The following is a 22,321-nucleotide window of genomic DNA, read 5'->3' on the forward strand; positions in this document are numbered from 1 at the left end:
TTTAGGCTTTTTAAACTTAGAAACATCATATGACATGAAAAACAATAAGAAGCATTTTTGATTTTGCACCATTTCTTGGTCACCAATCAAATAAGAACATTTTGACAGTGACCATGTTAACGCCTCTGTACAAAACATAAGATTTCCTGCTTCCATCGAAGCACAAAAGATGCTCTAGACTTTGAAATGTTCTCAAATCATATTAGGATAACTTCACAAACCTGTGGACTGCATGCCAGCAGAGTGTATGATGAACAAAAGCAAAAGATGAACATACCAAATACTATTTTTATGACGTTCTGATAATATTCATATTTTTTAATTAACATTTTACTGCAAATGTTATAATGATAATATGATTAGTAATGTGAAACAGCTTTTCTTAAATGAGAACAATGCTAAGTGTATATGCAGCCACTCTTGCATCACATCTAACTGCAATAAACGGCAGCCCCCTGTTGGCTCTGAAATGAACTTCCCTGATTCATAATTTAGAAGAAGTATCCAGCTACCATGACAACCAATCTGGGAGGAATTGCTGCTTGCTCCAGTGATTGGCTCTTCAATTTCACACTAGGAAGTCATGGCTTATCTAAAGCTGCACTTTGGTGTGCACAATGTGAAGGAATCATTGAAGAGCAGAGAGGTTCCTGTCTCTTAGACATTCAAACAGCTTTTTTGGATCATTTTACAATAAGGTTAACATCGTTAACGCATTAGGGAGGAACTAACAATGAGCAATATATCTTTTACAGAATTGATTAAGCTTTATTAATGCTAGTTTTTAAAAATGCAATTGTTCATTGTTAGTTCACGTTAAGTAATATTAACAAATGGAACATTATTGTAAAGTGTTACCGGCATTTTTAACTGTACAATATTTTATTGATATTATGATGTGCACATTTCATCCATTTTACCACACAAATGTTTAAATAATTGAAATCCCCACCAACGCTCAGCTGTTCATCAACTACACATACACATCATAATGCATCATGTTTATGTCTCTGTAGATTTGTGGATGGCATAGAGACAGAAAGCAGTTCTTGCTCAACACAAAAGTTTGAGTTCGGTGCCAGCCTACCTCAGAGCGGCCCTCCGTCCCCTTCTCCAGGTACACACACACATCTACAAGCAGCAAGTGGCTTCTGGGAGACGATATTGTGATTTTAGATTTCCAAAATGGACGGTATAGTCTCGCATAGTTAGACTATTGACTATCAATTCATCTGGACATGAACATCCTCTTAGATGGTTTGAAGGGGGCGTTCTGACCGAAATATAAAGATGTTTTTCTACTGTGAAATTTAAGGATAGGTACATTTGAAATCAGATTTAACCCTGAAAGAAATGTAGAACATCTTGTTTTGTTTCTTGTGCACTCCAGGTAAACTGTATAACGCAAGCCAATTAGATTGGAGCTTCAAGTTGTGAGAAATCGCTGAGCAATTTTGTGAAATATTAATTATTTAATCAACTAATGTTGCATGAGCTTGTCGTCTTATATCGTCCTATACTCATGTTTCCTATATAATCTTCACTACATCCACTCTTCCCTCTCTACATCACAAAGTGTGTTTAACAGTCTCTAAAACCAACTGAACATTTGTGAAAATTAAAACATTCCTGTTTTGTGTGTTTGTGTTCAGTGAACCAGGAACAGCTGGAGACCAAACAGAGCATCACCAAACTGAGTAAAGAGGTGAGAGACACACACAATTATATTTAACGAATGATCACGCATAACAGCAATAAGCCACAACTAGAGACGGTGCGTTACATTTTACCATGGTTAAGAGATGCTGTGAACAGCACTAGGGGTGTGCAGCTCTCTACATCTGGATCTGTTGCAAAAAAAAAGCTTAAAAATATAATAAAAAAGATTCAGTTTAATTTAGAAATGAACAACAATGGCATGACATCTCAACGCCACAACAGTACGGCTGGTGAGAATGGCTACAAAAATTTGGCTATATCTCGATATTTTTCTGCATATTCGATTTATCTCAATTTTTATATATTTGCTCTAAAATTACCAAAAAGTCATTTTTTTTAAATCCAGAGGCACCATTGTTTCAACCAAACACACATTCTAGACAAGTAGATTCAAAACGTGTGATGCAAGAAGTTAAAAATGCATGTTTTCCATATTTTATTACTGAATAAGGAAGAATAATATTGAATAATTTTCATTGATATGCACATACTATATACAGTAGTAAAGGTATTATTTAGCTAGATACTGTATACAGTATAACCGCTTTATCCTGCACTAAATAACTTTACTCATATTTTGAACCCTGTTAAATATTATAGTAATAGTGACTTATGAGTGTATTATTTTGAGAATTAGTTTTGTATCACCCTATGCAATAGTCATTTGTATCACTCCAACCAAAATCATTGCGATTATATCCCAGCACCACAACAGTCTGTGCCTGTTCTTTCCCAGAAACATAGACATTTATAAAAGTGGCAAATATATATATATATATATACACTCACCTAAAGGATTATTAGGAACACATACTAATACTGTGTTTGACCCCCTTTCGCCTTCAGAACTGCCTTAATTCTACGTGGCATTGATTCAACAAGGTGCTGAAAGCATTCTTTAGAAATGTTGGCCCATATTGATAGGATAGCATCTTGCAGTTGATGGAGATTTGTGGGATGCACATCCAGGGCACGAAGCTCCCGTTCCACCACATCCCAAAGATGCTCTATTGGGTTGAGATCTGGTGACTGTGGGGGCCATTTTAGTACAGTGAACTCATTGTCATGTTCAAGACACCAATTTGAAATGATTCGAGCTTTGTGACATGGTGCATTATCCTGCTGGAAGTAGCCATCAGAGGATGGGTACATGGTGGCCATAAAGGGATGGACATGATCAGAAACAATGCTCAGGTAGGCCGTGGCATTTAAACGATGCCCAATTGGTACTAAGGGGCCTAAAGTGTGCCAAGAAAACATCCCCCACACCATTACACCACCACCACCAGCCTGCACAGTGGTAACAAGGCATGATGGATCCATGTTCTCATTCTGTTTACACCAAATTCTGACTCTACCATCTGAATGTCTCAACAGAAATCGAGACTCATCAGACCAGGCAACATTTTTAGAGTCTTCAACTGTCCAATTTTGGTGAGCTCTTGCAAATTGTAGCCTCTTTTTCCTATTTGTAGTGGAGATGAGTGGTACCCGGTGGGGTCTTCTGCTGTTGTAGCCCATCCGCCTCAAGGTTGTGCGTGTTGTGGCTTCACAAATGCTTTGCTGCATACCTCGGTTGTAACGAGTGGTTATTTCAGGCAAAGTTGCTCTTCTATCAGCTTGAATCAGTCGGCCCATTCTCCTCTGACCTCTAGCATCAACAAGGCATTTTCAGCCCACAGGACTGCCGCATACTGGATGTTTTTCCTTTTCACACCATTCTTTGTAAACCCTAGAAATGGTTGTGCGTGAAAATCCCAGTAACTGAGCAGATTGTGAAATACTCAGACCGGCCCGTCTGGCACCAACAACCATGCCACGCTCAAAATGGCTTAAATCACCTTTCTTTCCCATTCTGACATTCAGTTTGGAGTTCAGGAGATTGTCTTGACCAGGACCACACCCCTAAATGCATTGAAGCAACTGCCATGTGATTGGATGATTAGATAATTGCATTAATGAGAAATTGAACAGGTGTTCCTAATAATCCTTTAGGTGAGTGTATATATATATATATAGTATCTGTACTTAAGTGCACAATAAACCGAGACTTGAAATCACATTATGCACATTTTCATTCATAAATAAATACTTGAGTCATATTGGCTTCACAGACTCACCATTGCGTTGTCATTTTAGATATGTTTATTAAAAATATTGCTCTATCCCTGTGCTTGCTGCATAATCAGTAAAACAAAATATATTTTCTATTATTTGATAGAATACTTTATTCATTTTGAAGTCATTATTCGTGCCTTTCCGAATAGACAATTCGACTTTGGGCACGTCCCTGACAAGCACTATGATAAGAGACACCAATGTTCAGTAAATAATTAATGGATAATGTACAGTCATAGTTCATTAACCTGTAAAGACACAATGTTATTGTGCATTATTACACAGTTCAATTGTGCGTTCACAGGTGTGCATAGTGTATATTAGCTCAGCAGCTTCAAACATGGCTCATCCAATCAAAACACTTTTAGATCCAGAACTAACCAGTATATAATATAACTTGCATATTCTTGGTCTTATTTCCAGATGACTAGTCTCTCCCAACAAGTGTCTCAGCTGAGCAAAGAACTACAGGAAATGACACGTCTCCTACGGCCCTTGCTCATCATTGGATCGCAACCCCTCTTGACAGCCCTCAGTCCAACAATGCCAACGTCTCCCAGCAATAGCTGTGCTCCAACAATATCCATGCAACCAGTTCCTTCCCCAACAGCTCCACAGTCCTTCCCGCTCAGGCCTACTTGCTCCCTATTTGAAAGCGCTGACACTGGGGGCATTGCCTTCCCCAGCTGTCTTATACCCACCAGTCCACCGCTGAGACCCCAAGCACAGGCTCGGGTATCTCCGGTAGACTGTACAATAGGACCTTCTCTGCTAACCCACATAACTCCAGTGGCAGCCAAAACAGAGGGGCCAGGGCCGTCTATCCAAAGCTATGACGTGGCAGCTCAGGACCAGACACCGCAAGCCACCCATCCCTCTCTCACCTTTTCTTTCTCACTCCCTTCTTTCCGACCACAGTCTCCTTCCTGCGCTCCCTGCCAGGGGCCTCACCTTTCCCGACCTGCCAGTCACAGCAGAGGTTTGCTAACACCATCCCCCTCACAAGACAACCCAATTCAGCCACCCTCTCATTACTCGGCACCTCCCTCAATCAATAACTCTCCTGGCGACCACAGGCTGGGAATCACCCCCTTTCCCCCTCCTCCTCCTCCTCCTCCTCCTCCTCCTCATCCGCTCCTCTGATCCAGCCACGGTCATGCACGCCACCCTCCTGCCCACACACCTCCCTGCCCTTGCCCTGCTCCCTGGACTCACTGCCAGAAAGCCAGGTCACTTTGGGCACTTCATGGCCCCAGCAGAACCCTTGGACTGGACCTCCTCAGGTAGAGTTTGAGATGCAAGAGTGGGTAGCAGGAGGGAGGCCTTCCACAGATCATATCAGCTTTATAGATGAAGGGGGACCACCACTGTGAGAGATTGAGAGACTGAGGAAAAGATGGGCCGACTGCAATGACCCCAACACACCCACATCCTGAGATAAGGGACCAAACTGAATGCCGTTCCTTCAGGATAACAGATTGTAGTTCTATCAGGAAGACTCGTAGACATGAGTGATATTTAAGATGATATTTATTTGATGAATATAAAACAGAAATGTTATGTCTTTCTTTGGTGTATGCCCCGTCTGGCGGTCCGAAGAAGTTGTACTCGGAACCGTCATATCCTGCCAGAGATAGGAGGCAGGGGCGAGGAGCCTACCCCCGTGCAGGACGGGACTCAACAGGTGGGGGTGGGGTGGAGGAGGTTGCCGTGTTAGCACACTGAAACAGCAATGTGATAGATTGTGAGCAGACTTATAAAGTGATGGCTGACATGTGATTGGCTGAGAATTACCCAGCTAATGGTACAATGATGTACAGCTGCTAGTCTTCCCGCTAGAACTACGCTGGGCTTACATTTCTGTTCCAAACTCTAGTGAGCTGCCTAGCTAGACAACATTTAGGCATCATACATATCATGGGCTATCAGAAAATTTATGCTACCTTAGTTCACATTAAACATGTTTTTGTGTCCATCTGCACTGTTTTTCTTTTGTTTTACTCTGTAAACCTGCGCTAGACGGATGTCTTTGACTGCTGCGCCGGGTCTTGCTGTTTTTTCATTGACTCGAGCAGGAATGCCGCGATTTCTACGCAACATTTCAGGTTAAAAAGAATGCGACACCGGAAAGCATAGAGCCAGGCAACTCATTAAGGTTTGGAACAGAGCCACTGTTGCTCATCACTTCAGAACCTAATACTAGCCAGTCACTCTTATCTGAGCACAACATTAAGAAGTATATCATCTATAGGGCCTTCACAGGCACCGTAATCAGCACAGTGCATGGCGACCTGAACAGTAAGGATCCCACTCGTCTAAAAACCTTGCTTTGAGAATTTCACATAACAAAAGTGGGAATTCATGGAGTAGTGTGCATGGCTTTGCATTGGTCATGTACACACCAGAAAACAAGAATTGTCAGGTGGTTTTTGTTTCATGCAGAGTCTGTATTTCCAAAACCATCTTTTTACTAGATGAATCAGACATCTTCTGAAACAAATTCATATTTGAATTTCCAGGCTGGTATATTAATGAAGCTGTCACACCACATTATCCGTAACGCTCCACACTTGATTTGTTTACTCCAGACTGTCCAAGGTCAGTCTACACATACAATGGCTAGAACCAGGAGTCAAAATGATGATGTAGGACCTTGTGAAATGCCATCATGTCATCTTCTGGATTATCCAATTTCGCCAATTTAGTGACTTTTTTTTATTTTTTATTATATATAGTAAAAACACAAATGATTTAGAGCAAGCTGATTTTTAGCTTGTTAAATATGAGCAAAGAAGGTTGTGAAAATATGTCTTTATTGTTTATCCTTTTGATCTTTCATTCACAAACATCTATCCTCTAATGGATATCAAACAATTCCAAACACAACACAAGTTTTATAAAACAAAAAATATAAATATATGTGTGGCACAATTATTGGCACCCTTTCATTCAATACTTTTGAACCTCCCTTTGCCAAGATAACAGCTCTGAGTCTCCTCCTTTAATGCTAATGAGGTTGGAGAACACATGGTAAGGGATCTGAGACCATTTCTACAGAATCTCTCCAGATTCTTCTAATTCTAATCGCTGGTGGACTCTCTTCAGTTCACCCCACTGGTGTTCTATGGGGTTCAGGTCAGGGGACTGGGATCCTTGATTTTGCGGTCAGTGAACCATTTTTGTGTTGATTTTGATGTTTGTTTGGGATCATTGTCCTGCTGGAAGATCCAACCAGGGCCCATTGTAAGCTTTCTGGCAGAGACTGTCAGGTTTAGATTTAGGATCTGTTGGTATATGATAGAGTCCATGATGCCATGAATCCAGACAAGATGTCCAGGACCTCTGGCATATAAACAGGCCCACAACGTTAAAGATCCACCATCAGATTTAACTGTGGGCATGACATACTTTTCTATATGGCTACACCTCTGTTGTTTACTGCCAAAAACCTCTATTCTGTTTTTATCTGACCATAGAACCCGGTCCCATTCAAAGTTCCAGTAGTGTCTGGACCCAACCAATTTCTACATTCTAACTAATTCTCCAGCTGTGATCCTGTGATACCATCCTCCTCACTGTGCATGGAGGCAATATAGACACACGTGCTCTTCCAGAACGATTCTTAACATCTCCAGTTGATTGGAACTTGTTAATTATTGCCCTGATGGTGGAAATGGGCATTTTCAACGCTTTAGCTATTTTCTTACAGCCACTTCTCATTTTGTGAAGCTCAACAACCTTTTTCTGCACATCAGAACTTTATTCTTTGGAAAGATCAAAAGGATAAACAATAAAGACATTTTTCACAGCCTTCTTTGCTCATATTTACCAAAGGTGCCAATATTTTTGGGCACAACTGTACATGAACGCATAAAACTAGGGGTCCAGAATTAATCATTTGCCATAAATATATTTATTAAACTAACACCTTTTACAAAACTCATCTTGATTTTGTTGCTGATATTTTACATGAAGGTCTGGAGTTACAAAAGTAAAATAAAACTGGCTAAACTTCTGATGGTACATTTTCAACTGTGGTAAAAGTTATTCAAAGGCAGTTTTTGTATAGTCTTGATGCAAAGTCGCTTATGTCAAAAAATCATTATTGTATTGTGACTTAAACCACGTATCATCATCTGACTGTTTATTTATGGCCAAAAATATTTTATTTACCATTTGGTGAGTGTTACTTCTGGACCCTGCACAGAATCATGTGTGAATCAATGCTCTAGCATGTAGTAGCCTCACAAATTATCTTGTTGTCCAGGTTACGCTTCCCCCCTTTCAAAGAAAACACAAGACATAACTCAAGACAATTAACAGAACACAACTAATAGGAGTTTAACAAACAATCCTAAGGTCAAAAAGGTCAAACCATCATAACATGCAGAACAGTTATCAGAATTAAAACATCAGTGGTGATGTGCAGTTAGTGGGCAGTTGGGAATATGATGGGTGGGTTGGCATGCTATATGTTGGGCAGCCACCTTATAAAAGCCCAAGACAATTGCATAGAACAAAAACAAACACATACACACCTCTTCAGCCATCCTGCGTGCCTTTTCATAAAACGTATACAAATTCCTAGAGCGCTCCCCATTTTTCAGCATTCACAATACTTATCAAAAGCTGTGGGTTATATCACAGTAGAGAGCACTGCACTTTTATTTCAATGTTTATTTATTTAATGATATGTATTTATCGATCTGCAATCCTAATAAGAACTCTGAGGAACCTCGCAGACATTTCTTGCAGCTGGTGTGCAGTCACCCTAGCATCTCTGGTATCCAATGACAGTTTTCTGAGTGGCCAAAATTAAGCATCCATCATCACCTCTTTCTAATGTTTGATGCTGGCCTAGCACCTGGAACCTGAATGACATCATCTTGGTTTATCGGTTTGCTGAGGTCCTTCCAGACTCATGGCATGGGCGCGCGGTCATGAGAAGGGGCACATTGTTTGTAACACAATAGCATACTTTGGTTTCTATTTTCTTTACCTAGAACATAGGTCAGGGGGTCTGAATATGGATAGTAGGGTCTTTGGGGTCTGCATGTCCAAATAATTTGCATGAGGAATGTGCCTGCATATATGCGGGAGGGATTTGGGTTGGGTGGGGGGTGATGCACGACCCAGGGAAAATGGGGTCCAGATGTATTTTATTAACTGTAATGAGCTTTATGAGAGACACTTACCAGGATAATAAAACAAAAAGGTGATGTTTTATAAGAATACAGACTTCTGTGCTCATTTTTCAACTACCACTGCCTCGTTCTCTTTAAATGAATTAAAGAAATACACGTTCCACCTTATTTTCATCACTGTATTCACAGCTGTTGTGCCTGAAAGTATGGTCAGTGAACCGAAGACCAACTCTGTGATGTTATGAATGTTCAAGCGCAACACTGAAGCAACCTGAAACATACTCTACATGCAAGTGCATGAACACAAACGCTTCAAACCACACAAACTTAAAGGATGTTAAGCACAATCGACAGCATTTGTAGCATAATGTTGACTACCACAGGAATAATTTATACTCGTCCCTCCATTTCTTAAAAAAGAAGCAAAAAACGAGGTTACATTGAGGCACTTCCAATGGAAGAGAATGGGCCAATTTTTGGAGGGTTTAAAGGCAGAAATGTGAATTTTATAAAACATTAATTCTTCTGTTCTTCTTCATGTATTACTTGATCTGTAAAGTTGTTTAAATCATCATTTTAGGGATTGTTGACATTACATCATCATGGCAACGAAGTTGTAAATTGGCAAAAAGTAAAATTGATCACACTAGAATCAGGTTTACATGCATTTTATTTATGTCTTGTGGCTATAATTTTGAAATAGTATTTTAACGTACCAATTGGTCCCACTCACTTCCATTATAAGTGCCTCACTGGAATGCAGACTTTTTCTTTTCTTTTTTTAAGAAAAGAAGGGAAAAGTTGAAATAAATATTTGTGGTAATCAATATCATGCCACAAATGCTGTCGATTGAGTTTAACTTGCATTGCACCCGAAATATTATTTTAGTTTACATTCTGAAATGTAACTCACCGCAAGTGCGTTGCATTCTCAATGTTGCCGCAAGGGGCACTATAGCGGTCATTAGTTCCTCTTTATTTTTATATTTATATTTTTGGGCTGTTTTGATATGTTTATTGACAGAGATATAAGATGTGGAAATATTGGGAGAGAGAAAGGAGTCTTGGAATGGAGTCATGACACAAGTAGGATTCAAATCGGTGTCTTCTACATGAGCACCAAGGCCCAACGTGTCTGAAGCACATGTGCTAGCCAGTTGGATTGGACAAGTTATTCCGTCCCAACCCAAGATAAAACAACTCAAATCAGTGGGGTGCTCCATGGCAGAGACCTGCATATATTTGAGTGGAAACATTCACTTTAGAGCATCAAAAGAGGGAGTTATGGGGTGGGGGTTCTTATTTTCAAAGATCAAGAGTTCAAATTCTGAAACAAAAAACAGTGGAAGTGCACACAAACTGGCAACTTCTATTTAGGGTTGGATGGGTTCTATGAAATGTTCTTATGACCCAACATGCTGCCTCTACATATATACCCACATCAGCCTAAATTACAGAGAGGGAAATTTCAAAAGGGGGAAAAAACATGAAAGGGTAAATTAAAAATCCAAAAAATATATTTATATATTTATATTTATATATATTTACGAGGTATGTATCCACAAAAAAAGAACAAAAGCAAGCAGTCTTTTTACTAACCTTTCCTTGTGTCAAAGTCCCAATTAAAATATTAATAATTATTGTTATAATAATATCATCGATAGTAAATCAGCAAACCAAAATAAGGAGACTAAGCTCCTTTAAGATAAGCGCTGAGAGGTCTGTCAGCTTTCTCCAAAGTGAGCCCAAAGTGGCAAAGTCTCCAAACCACCAGGTGGCGCTGCAACACACTTTGAGGACGTTTTTTTCTTCACATTAAGTCCAAAAAACAAACCAAAAAAAATTATTCCAAGTGTTCAGCAGAAAACATCAAGCCAACGTAGCTGGAAGTCCAAATGAAGCTGCGGCCCGTCAACCGCATCTGTGATTTGCGGAATTGTTCGGGGTGTCTCCACAACTAAAGGTGTCTTGTGCAACAAAACAAAAAGGAAGAGCCAAAATGAAACCCAAATCTAAAACAAAACCACAGGAGACACGATCCTCCTAGAGATTGTTAGTGAGGCCATAGTCGCACCTTCCAACGAGGTCATGCCAAATACTGCTGCATCGCCGTTTTTGCCCTGAGAGAGAGAGAGAGAGAGAGAGAGACAGAGAGAGAGAGGGCCACATTATTAGTATGCAACAATCAGACAACAGATGCAACAAGAGATGAATCTGAGTCTGTGCATCACCTGTCACAGAGGTTAGGATCTGATGCCTGGGTGAGTTTGTGTAAGATATCAACAAAGCCCATCTCCCTTAATTTGTCTTGTCTCTCTTGTGAGCCTAGCGGGACGCAGAGAAAGAGAAACTATACAGACAATCCTTTTATCCTCAGGTAGGTAAATATTCACAACACTTTATTGCACAAAAACGATTCACCCCAAATTTAATGGAGAATTGATCATGCTTTAAAAAAGGTTTGGAAATAGTAAGCTAGCCTCTAAATGACAAATGGAGGAAAATTGCAGTACAATAGTTTGGAGATGCATGTGGATGCATTAGTGCTGTAAACATGGCATAAATAATATGTTAATTTTTAAGGAATATTCAATACAAGTTAAGCTCAAGCGACAGCACTTGTGGCATAACGTTGATTACCAAAAACGTTTTGACTTGTGTCTCCTTTTCTTTAAAAAATCTCAAATTGACGTGACAGTGAAGCACTTACAATGGAAGTTGCTGTAAAGTTGCTTAAATCTGAATTTTTACATTCATTTTATGGTTTAGGGTTAGTTGACATTATGTTGTCATGGCCATTAAGCTGTAAAATTGGCTATAACTTTACAAAGAAAAGGTTATTGAGTGATTTGATCACACTAAAATCATGTTAACATGCATATTGTTCATGTCTTATGAGTAATTTAATGTTTAGGGATTGCCCCCATTCACCTCCATTGTAAGTGCCCCAATTTAAGCTTCTTTTAAAGAAAAGGAGGGGCAAGTCAAAATGTATTTTTGTGGTAATCGATATTACGCCACAAATTCTGTTGATTGAGCCCAACTTGTATTGAACCAGGAATATTCCTTTAATTACCTTGCAGTTTAATTAATCATGTCATTCAGTTTAACCAATTTAATCAATTAGTTTAAATTATTTAACACAGTCAACACATACAAAATTTGACATTAAACCAACGGTCTCATAGCCAGCTCATTTATCAGTAAACCATTGAGAAAGGCCTTGTAAAGGAGAGCCAGATGGGGCTTGTTATTAGCAAGACAATGAGAATGACGGTTCACAACAATCTCATCGCCAGATTTTCGACAGTCCAACCATACGCCATTCCAGAGACACATCCTCTAACCCTTCTACACTTTCACATAGCCCATGTGTCGTGAGCTCCTCACCGTCCTCCTCATTCCAGATGAGGTTGGAGATACAGAAAGTGGCGGCCAGTTGCAGCTTCACGTTGGAGTGACCCTGAAACAAAACAGCAGGTCATGAAAGTGGGGGCAACTATGGAACAGACAACAGGGAAATGAGACCATGGCAGAAGTTACAGAACAGAAAAGGGTAGTGTGACAAAGACTTATTGAAAAAAAGTCCATTCATAAGAAACCAAGAGCTAAATGAAATTAAACAGACTTTACCATGTAATATTTGATTTTTTGGAGCATATCATCATTGGTCATAATGAGTTCCTTGGCAGTGTTTCCATCAGCGATGTTGGCCAATATGCACAAAGTCTACAAAAGAGACCAAAGCCATTATCATCATCAATACTGCCATTGTGATCCTCTTAAGACAGTCCAGACATTACAGTATGTCCTTCTGCGCAGCTGCTTTGAAACTATGTATATTGTGAAAAGCACAACACAAATAAAAAGGAATGTTGAGGGTTCATTACAAGCTCTATCGGCAGCATTTGTGGCATTATGACAATTACCACACACGTTTTGATCCAGTCCTGTTAAAAAACATTAAAAAAATTACATTTACATTGGAAGTCTTTGGGAAAAGGCCGTGCATTGGGAAAAACTTGACTTGACAAGACTTGCACAGTATATGTGTTAACATAAGACTACTGGGATCTATGCTAAGGTATACGGTTTAAATGGAGAAAAATCTCTCTCACTAAATATTATGCAAACACAAAACTAGAAATGTCTCCACATAGGACAGCAGTCCCTCTGCTAAACAGACAATTCCACTTTACAGCTCAAAATTACACCTATTTCTGAATGGGAGAATTAATAAGCGCTTTAACAAAAATACAAGCTGCAAATTTCTGCCTTTAAAAGCTCTAAAACGCTTCGACCCTTTGACTTCCATTGTAAGTGCTTTACTGTAAACACAGTTTTTGTTTGCTTTTACAAACTGAGAGACAAGTCAAAATTATTTAGGATAGAGGTTCATTTGAACTGAACCCAGAAAAGTCCTTGAAGGAAACATCCTGGGAATATATTGTAAACATATTTACAGTATAATATATCGTCTTACCCAAGACCCAACGCCATCTCACCGTCTAAAACCTAGTGCACACTACACGACTCGAGATGGTCTCCGAGATGGAGTCGGCGACTTGTCTGTGTTGAGAAGTCTCAGATCTCACGACCAATGCAAACATCTGCAACACGCCCGACAAGTCGCAGACGCTACGACAGATATCAAACCAGCTTAATATCTAGACGTCTTGTCGTCAGGTGTGCGCACGGTCCTGACGTGCGAGAGACCGTTAATGAGCCACAGCAAATGAAATACAGAGAGAGCGCATGAGGAGAGTATTGGGAAGCAGGAGACTAAAAATAATGAGAAAAGAAAACCTCATTCACATCTCCCTACCCGCTGTCTTTATTATTCTCAGCTTTGCAAAGTCTGACATGTTATCAAGAATAAACTGCACAAGGTTTTGAATTAATTTCGTCATCGTAATTTTAACCCTCTGGGGTCTCAGGGTGTTTTGGGCCCTGGAGAGTCATTGACATTTGTGCTTTTTTCAGTTGCTTAAAAACATATTAATGGCTAATGTCTGATAACACTGTATTCAGCACAAACTGGGCTACAATAATATGTGAGCAACATGTATGTACATGTTATTTTCTCAAAAATACAAACGTTTATGCATGGTTTTTGAAAAAACTAAAATGTTAAGTCATTGAAATAAGGCCATATAACACATACTAAACATTCATCCACAAGACTTTTGAGAACTGGATCTTGTAGCCTAGAGTTTTTGAATATAGTAATTTAACTTTCATAAGACACTTTTAGTGTTAGAAAGGTCATATGCAAGGAGGTGTGAACTATCATGAATATTGAATGTAATTCACACCTGAGGAGACAAAGACCCTCCCCTCGGCCTATCACTGAGGAATGTGACAGAAAGAGAATGAATGTGAGGAGACTTAATGATCAAGTTTAAAGTTAAAAGAAGTAATCTGACTATACATTTTCTTTACATAAAGACTTTACTTAATTTTAGCCCTACACTACCGTTTAAAGAAGTCTCTTCTGCTCACCAAGTCTGCATTTATTTGATTTTATTGGTTTCCTCGCCTGTGTATCGTGCAAGCTTCCAAATGTGCAAAAAAGTGACTGAACTTTGTTTTTAAGGCACAGTCGGGGGGCGTTCACCATGTGCATTGATCGCTTCAGCACATTAGCGTATGAATAGCGTGCTCTGCCTGTGGGTGTGATCACATTAGGGATAATTAGCTGAGCCAGGAGAAACTGTACATCGCTTTGTTTCATACAGATTACATTGCAGGAGAATATTTGTTTTAAATTTGAATTATTTTATTTAAAAGTAGACATTTTAAGCTTTTTAGACATATGTTTCATGTTTGTGTGATAAGTATTCGCTGAGTTTCAGTTCATTTTTGTGACGTGTTTCAGAAATATGCTCGTGAACACAGAGACAGCTGAAAGCTCACCCTTTTTATTTTCTTTATTTTACAGATGCACAATATTTTGTTGTTATTGTGATTGTACACAAATAAAAGTAGACCCTTTATAGTCTCTAATGATGTCTTACACTTATCTGTATACCCAAAAATGACTTTTTTTCAAAAATGTATTTTAAGTTGTTTCCGCTGTAATGACGAAAATATCCAGCAGGACGTGCCGGCATGTCCGTCGACCCCAGAGGTTTGAGAAGCACGAACATTAGAAGCTCAGTTACTGCACTAAAATAATTGTTTTAAAGAGAAACTGTGTGCCAGTCTTTATCGCTTCAAATTCGTTACATTTTTTGCGCTTTATTATCATTCAGTAATACACAATGACTGATGAATGTCATCAAGAAATCAGAGACTCTCCCCTCGAAATCCAAACACAAGTGGTCAAAAGAGGTGACCAGGTGTAATGGTGATGTGTCTTACTTGTACACTTGTGATAGGATCACCAAAACACATCTTAATACCATGTACACAAGGCCTCAGTCAGAGGCGAATGGTCGTGTAGTTAATACACCCAGTCAGTGGTCAGTCATGTAGTGTGTGTACCAATACAACGCAAGACAAGATTGAAAGGCTTAATCTGCTAAAGTCCCTAGTGATGTGTGTGTGTGTGTCTTACCTGTTCTTTGACCTCTATGCTGTGCTCTCCCTCTAGGATTAGGGTGACTGCTTGCATGATCTGTTTGCCGTGTGAGCTCATGATCTGGTCTATATGCTACCAAACACCGAGAGAGTCTATTAGTGTGGTTGTGTGTTACAGAAAGCTGTTAATCTTATTAGATTCTGAAAGGCTCTGGAAGGGACATGCGCTAGACAAAATGTATTAAACAGAGCGAGCAAACAGTGCATCCAGAAAGTATTCAGACCCCTTAATTTTTTTCACATTTTGTTACTGTATGATGATGCCTTATGCTAAAATGCTTTAAATTACATCAATCTACACTCCATTTCTCATTCGGCTGCATTGAAGGTTCCCAAGAGCACAGTGGCCTCCATAATTCTTAAATGGAAGAAGTTTGGAACAACCAGGACACTTCTTAGAGCTGTCCGCCTGGACAAACTGAGTAATCGGGGGAGAAGGGCCTTTGTAAGAGAGGTGACCAAGAACCCGATGGTCACTCTGGTTGAGTTCCAGAGATCATGTGTGGAGATGAGAGAAACTTGCAGAAGGACGACCATCACTGCAACTCTCCACCGATCTGGATTTATGGCAGAGTGGCCAGATGGACGCCTCTCCTCAGTGCAAGACACATAAAAAAGCCCCTAAAGGACTCTCAGACTGTGAGAAACAAGATTCTCTGGTCTGATGAAACGAAGAATGAACTGTTTGGCCTCATTTCCAAGCATCATGTCTGGAGGAAACCAGGCACCACTCATCACCTGTGCAATACCATCCCAGCGGTGAAGCATGGTGGTGGCAGCATCAATCTGCGGGGTGTTTTTCACCAGCAGGAACTGGGGGACTAGTCAATGTTGAAGGAAAGCTGAACACAACAAAATAAAGAGATATCCATAAAGAAAATCTGTTCCAGAGCTCTTAGGACCTCAGACTGGGCCGAAGGTTCCCCTTCCAACAGGATAACGACCCCAAGCACTCAGCCAAGACAACACAAGAGTGGCTTCGGGACAACTCTGTGAATGTCCTTGAGTGGCCCAGCCAGAGCCCAGACTTGAACCCAATCGAACATCTCTGGAGAGACCTGAAAATTACTGTCCACCAACAGTCCCCATCCAACCTGACAGAGCTTGAGAGCATCTGCAGAGACGAACGGCAGAAAAACCCCAAATCCAGGTGTGCAAAGCTTGTTGCATCATACCCAAAAAGACTTGAGGCTGTAATCGCTCCCAAAGGTGCTTCAACTAAGTACAGAGTTAAGGGTCTGAATACTTATGTCAATGTGATATTTCAGTTTTTTCTTTTTAATATATTTGGTAAGTTAAAAAAAAATCTGTTTTTTGCCATGTCATTATGTGGTATGGAGTGTAGATTGATGTGAAACAAATCATAAAGCATAATTTAGCAACATAACACAATGTGAACAAAATGAAGGGCTCTGAATACTTACTGAATGCACTGCATAAATGTGTGTGTGTGTGTGTCTTACTGGTCTGGTGGAGAGCAGGTTTCGTAGCAGCCCAAGTGTTTTCATGAGAACATTAGTATCAGGGTCAGAAAGGAGTCTGAAGAGCTGTTCTTTTCCCAAAGCTCGAACTATCTCCACCTTCACCTTCTGATCTGCCTGGAAGGCCATATTCTTCACAAACACACACACACACACACACACACACACATGACAGCTTCTGATTACATACAAATGAGCTTATAGCAGAGATGTACACACAGCACTAAGAGTGTTTTCATATTGGAGCTTTTTGTGTCCATCTGAAACCAGAAATTGTATGGCTGTTTGGTACGAAAGCCGTTTTTCGAAACTCAAGTGCTCACGAAGAATCGCACCCAAGTCTGCTTTAAAATAAGGGTCTGGGGCTTCATGCACTCTACAACTGGAATGAAAGCAATTTGGCCTAATTTGCAGAAATGAACCACTATTCATGAAGTATAATTTGTTTGACCATCACATAATCGTCATTTCTGATAAATCCTCATTCCAGATGAGTGGACAAGGTTTATTCTGTTCGACAGAGCAAATGGAATGCTTGTTAGTAAGATGGGCTGACGAAAACAGATGAAGACACTTGACCCGTTTTCTGTTGGAAAACAGATAAAGTGGTAAACAGCTGTCGTAAGCACTCAAGATGGTACTCACTCTGATGACGCAAATGTACCGCGTTTCAGAAGCAAATAATACTATGACAGACACCTGCAGTGCGGGAAAAGTGGAAAAAGCAGAATGAAGAGTTCTTACCATGAGAGCCCAGATGCCATTGACCCTCAGTGCTGGACTGTCACTTTGTGTGAGGCTGCATAGTAACTCGATGACCCCCGACTCTAAGATAGGCTGCACACAAACACAAACACACATAAGTCTGAGCACACAAACTCACTTTATAAGACCAGTGGGACTGGGCATTAAAAAGTGTTTCTATGTAACACAATATCCAAATAGTTTACTAAATAAAAGCAATAGCCAGAGCAAACACCACTAATTAATGCTTAGCCCTAAAGAGTGTGTTTAATTGTGCTTTACCTCCTTGCTGGGGGAAAACTCCAGCAATAGGTTGCATAGTGTTGAAGAGGCCATAACCAGCACCTCGTCTGGTGCGTTCTGTAGTAACTACTCAAAAACAAATGTGGATTTAGTTAGGGTTCAATTAGTGTTCGGTTTAAACTCAACATTGTCTGTACAACGTACCTTCATTAGTGGCTTCCATACTGCGTGATCATGGAAACTCGTTCTTAGCTGCTGTACGGATCGTGATAAACTGTGCAGACATCTACGTAAGATTTGAAAGAAATCAAATAAAAGAGCAATCAAAACCGAATTTTCTTTGATCTTTTCCTTTCAGTTTTGTCAGTAATCAACTGCTGGTTGTGATAGACCGATATATATATATTCCGGACCAATTAATTAAATCAGCATTGGCCAATAACGGTGTTCGCTCGGCCAATTAAAGGAATATTCCGTGTTCATTACAAGTTAAGTTCAATCAAAGCATTTGTGGCAAAATATTGGTTGCCACAAAAATGTATTTCTTTTCTAAATCTGGGTTACAGTGAGGCACTTACAATGGAAGTGAATGGGCCAACCCTGTAAACGTTAAAATACTCATGATTTCAAAAGCATAGCCACAAGACAAACAATAGGCTTGTTAACATGATTATAGTGTCACTGCATGAAAAGAGTCAAATCTGGAAAAATGTGGGAATAGTAAACCCCCACTTTACTTCAAGTTTGTCAGATGTATTAGTGAAAACCTGACCCAAAAATCCCCATACCTCAATTCAGCGGGCAAGTAAAGGGAACTGTGAAGTTTGACAGAAATGTACATAGGAATGATGCTGGTTGTGATGACTGACGGCAGTCCTGCTGCGAGGGCCTGTTATATGTTAAGGACTGTAAATCGTAAGTCAAAGGTGTTTCAAGATAACGGTTCAGGGCAAATTACTGAAAGTTTGGCGTATTGTAGGCGACAGCGAACTACATTACTGTACAGACAAATATGCTAAAATAAACACCCTGAAATTATAAATTGTTAAACAAACAGCGGTGATATTTAACTCAATAATAGCTACATTTTATTTTACTCTACATTTTTGGCAGACATTACAGAAAAAAACATTTTCCACATGCACACTGTTCCCACTGACATAACAGTTAATTTAAATAGCTAATGTATCATTCATAACAACTGCCTAAAGCATTTGGGCAATAGCCATGATCACTTGGACAAGAAAATGTCAACCCTGTATTGCAGAAAAATCACATAACAGTTTATATTCAAATTACAGGTACTAAAGAAACTGAATGCAAACAATTTAGTCTGTCCAATTAAAATGATTTACTGTACAGTAGAGTAGTAAAACAAAATTAAGAAGTTAATAAAACAAATAAATAAAGTACTAAAAGCAGAATAAATAACCAAACCTCCAGAGAGCTGTCTGGATGAGGGTGCGTCCACGTTACCTCTACAACAACATGCTGTTAGCTCAATGTGTTCAGCAACGTTTATCTTTTTCATGAGAAATAATGCGGTGGAGTTAAAGAGCTTTTCTTTGCAACCAACCAGCATGCAATTCCCATGCTGATCAAGACTGGTTATGCTGGTAAAGCTGCCTGACCAGCACGGTCATTTAGATGAAGCTAGTTAAGAGAGTTTATAAGCCTGGTGCAGACACCAGCACAAGAACATCCCATGCTGGCTGACCAGCACCCAAAACGCTGGTTATTTCAGCTGGGAAATCTTTAAAATGTGTGTCCATACAGGAAAGACTTTGTGAAAGTGTAAGAACTAGCGCTGGTCTCCTCCATTGTTGACCATTCATGATTGATCCCGGCCAAAGAGCTGTCATGATTTAGGGATGTGCTAAATAAATAGTAACACATAAAATGAAAGCCAATGTATGCAGTGACCCAATGGCTGTCAAGATTTAAGGGTAGGTTAAGTTTAAGGGCAGCCAATCCAGTTTGAGATAAATGAGCAACAGGGGTGACCATTTTATCTTGAAGGGGAGAAATGCAAACGTGACTCAGGTGTGAAAAAAGTCTCCTGACAGACCATTTAAGAGGATCGCTTACCAAGGAAACAAATGGCCACAACACAGAAGGAATCGTCAGTCACTATACATCCAAAATGGTATATAATCAGATATATACAGGCCTATGGAATTTGAGACTCCGGGCCAGTAGATTTCGGAATATGTCCAGGTTTATCCATGAGTCTACTGGTCTCTTCAGCTCTTTTCATGCAGTGTATGATAAAATCACTTACTAACCTTTTCTGTGGAAAGTTATAGCCAATTATAAAACTTCATTGCCATGATGATGTAATGTCAACAACCCCTAAAACGACTGTATAAATCACAATTTAAACAACTTTACAGCTCAAATAATACATCACATTTCTGCCTTTAAACCCAAAATTGTCCCCATTCTCTTCTATTGTAAGAGCCTCAATGTAACCTCGCTTTTTGCTTCTTTTAAAGGAGGGACGAATTGAAATATTTTTTTGTGGTAATCAACATTAACATTTGAGCTGAACTTAAACAGAGGTGTTAACCTTCTCGTGTCAGCTCCAAAATCCATCAACAGATTTGTCAATGCATAGTCAAAAATATCAGTTTTCAAGGTTTCTTTTCAAGTGTGTGCAAATTTGAGGAAATATTGCATAAAATGAAAGTTCATTTCACTTTAGAAATGTTGTGTATCTCATTTGCTGTTGTTAAATTGCATTACGTACTGTATATTGGCATTTACAGTATATCAGCAATCGGCAATCCTGCTCTCTAGATCTCGTTATCAGCATCAGCCATTAAAAAACACATATCGGTCGACCATGAATATCTGGTGCACTTTTATCCAACCCAATTTAACCCAGTTGGTTTTCCAAATTTTTAACAGACAACAAAGAAGTTTGAAATGGACAAGGCGTCTCATACCTGACTGCTGCTAACCGTACTTTTATACTGGATTCTGATAGGCCGCTAACGATCCGGTCCATCATGTTCTCCGTCTCGGTGATCTGTAGTAGAAAAATGGTCACATACTGTATGTCAACATCCTGAGCATAATTAATCGCAATTCATTTTGTAATTCAAGAAGTCTCAAGAACTCCATGTACTCCAAGGTTATTGAAGGGTGCTGTTAAATTAAGATTTAGAAATATGATTTCTGTTTGTATGTTGTACTTCTGTATTTTTAAATGTTTTCAGCATTTTAAGTCATCTTGAGGCCCTCTTGGAAGTTTGCTGGGGCCCCCTGATTGAGAACCACTGGTCAAAATGTTATAAACAGCTACAAAAACAAGATGTAGGCCTACAATGAATAAAATGACAGATCATGGGAGTGCATCAAATACTGTCTTCAACAATGTGCGTGGAGTGGGGGTGGGTTTGGACTCAAAAAGGTTGAAAACCACTACGTTAGTGGGTTGCGTAATGTCTCTCGCATCACCTGTATTGTAATCTTAATCAATTTAATCTTCTTCCAGAAAATAAGTCAGGTGTGCCTCGCTGTGTCTCACCTTCTTCCTGATGTCCTCGTCATTGGAGCCCAGCGAGGCGTAGAGTTTGAACGCTGCCTGTCTGAGCTCATGTGCATGTTTCAAGTCATGGTCCAACTACAGGAAGACAGAGTAACAGTCAGTTAAACTGAATCGAGATGTAATCAGATAAACAGGTGTAAAGTGGTCTAGACTGTTTTGTGTAAATGTGTGTGCATGTGAAGTATCCAGTCACCCTCTTAATATCTGTAATGGCGCTGACGGAGCTCGGGTATTTAAAGTAGTCGGCCAGCATTGACACAAGGTGATCGGTGACGCTGGCAATCCGCTGTAGTTCTATGTCGGGCTCCATCAGGTAGGCCAGCGTCTCAGCCCCCTCCACCCGCTCCTCCAGTAACCGTTCTTTACTGCACATCCGCACCAGGCACGGCAGAGTCTGCCCACATACACAGATTAAACTAGTTAATATACATTTTCAACAGTTATGTGCTAGAATGGGACTTTTCCAAGATGAATGCAGATGTATTTGGAGGCACCTTTAGTACAACACAGCTGTCATCTGTCCTGATGGCTCCTGCTCGACACATGTATGTTAAACTGGGATGGGAAGAGGTAAAAGGTAAGAGCTGGAGCAACGACACATTTTCACAGATAACCTGGACTATAAGATTCACTCACCATTTGGCAGCTGTGAGCTGCATTTCGATGGGTTTGTCCCTCTGCATCATTCTGACAAAAACCTGAGAGAGCTGCTCTCCATCTACAAGCACTGCGGAACA

The 22,321-nt window shown here is 39.9% G+C and overlaps 2 protein-coding genes across 4 annotated transcripts in view; one reads left to right on the forward strand and one right to left on the reverse strand.

Annotated features, from left to right (window-relative positions):
• The window catches only part of LOC127654656 (potassium voltage-gated channel subfamily H member 3-like), a 147,905-nt gene extending 142,695 nt beyond the window's left edge, over window positions 1-5,210 (forward strand). Inside the window, 4 exon segments of the mRNA XM_052141908.1 lie at window positions 1,017-1,117; window positions 1,653-1,705; window positions 4,261-4,935; window positions 4,938-5,210. Of these exon segments, the coding sequence (XP_051997868.1) occupies window positions 1,017-1,117; window positions 1,653-1,705; window positions 4,261-4,935; window positions 4,938-5,210 (1,102 nt within the window).
• Window positions 5,211-5,229: 19 nt separating this feature from the next.
• LOC127654662 (armadillo repeat-containing protein 8) overlaps window positions 5,230-22,321 on the reverse strand; it is a 30,136-nt gene continuing 13,044 nt past the window's right edge. Inside the window, exons 9-23 of one of the 3 annotated variants that reach the window (XR_007971958.1) lie at window positions 22,221-22,311; window positions 22,079-22,139; window positions 21,778-21,978; window positions 21,564-21,659; window positions 20,980-21,062; window positions 18,236-18,317; window positions 18,071-18,157; window positions 17,789-17,881; window positions 17,027-17,176; window positions 15,541-15,636; window positions 12,615-12,710; window positions 12,372-12,444; window positions 11,213-11,306; window positions 8,011-11,101; window positions 5,230-5,558 (exon numbers count right to left, since the gene is read on the reverse strand). Coding sequence is in view for 2 of the 3 variants with exons in the window: in XM_052141915.1 (XP_051997875.1) it covers window positions 11,068-11,101; window positions 11,213-11,306; window positions 12,372-12,444; window positions 12,615-12,710; window positions 15,541-15,636; window positions 17,027-17,176; window positions 17,789-17,881; window positions 18,071-18,157; window positions 18,236-18,317; window positions 20,980-21,062; window positions 21,564-21,659; window positions 21,778-21,978; window positions 22,079-22,139; window positions 22,221-22,311 (1,337 nt within the window). In the remaining variant the exon portion in view is untranslated. Of the gene's footprint in view, window positions 5,559-7,576; window positions 11,102-11,212; window positions 11,307-12,371; window positions 12,445-12,614; window positions 12,711-15,540; window positions 15,637-17,026; window positions 17,177-17,788; window positions 17,882-18,070; window positions 18,158-18,235; window positions 18,318-20,979; window positions 21,063-21,563; window positions 21,660-21,777; window positions 21,979-22,078; window positions 22,140-22,220; window positions 22,312-22,321 lie in introns of those variants that run through there. The other 2 variants (XM_052141915.1, XM_052141913.1) reach the window with 2 other exon arrangements.

Source organism: Xyrauchen texanus, chromosome 14 (assembly GCF_025860055.1).
Source record: "Xyrauchen texanus isolate HMW12.3.18 chromosome 14, RBS_HiC_50CHRs, whole genome shotgun sequence".
In the NCBI taxonomy this organism is placed as follows: Eukaryota; Metazoa; Chordata; class Actinopteri; order Cypriniformes; family Catostomidae; genus Xyrauchen; species Xyrauchen texanus.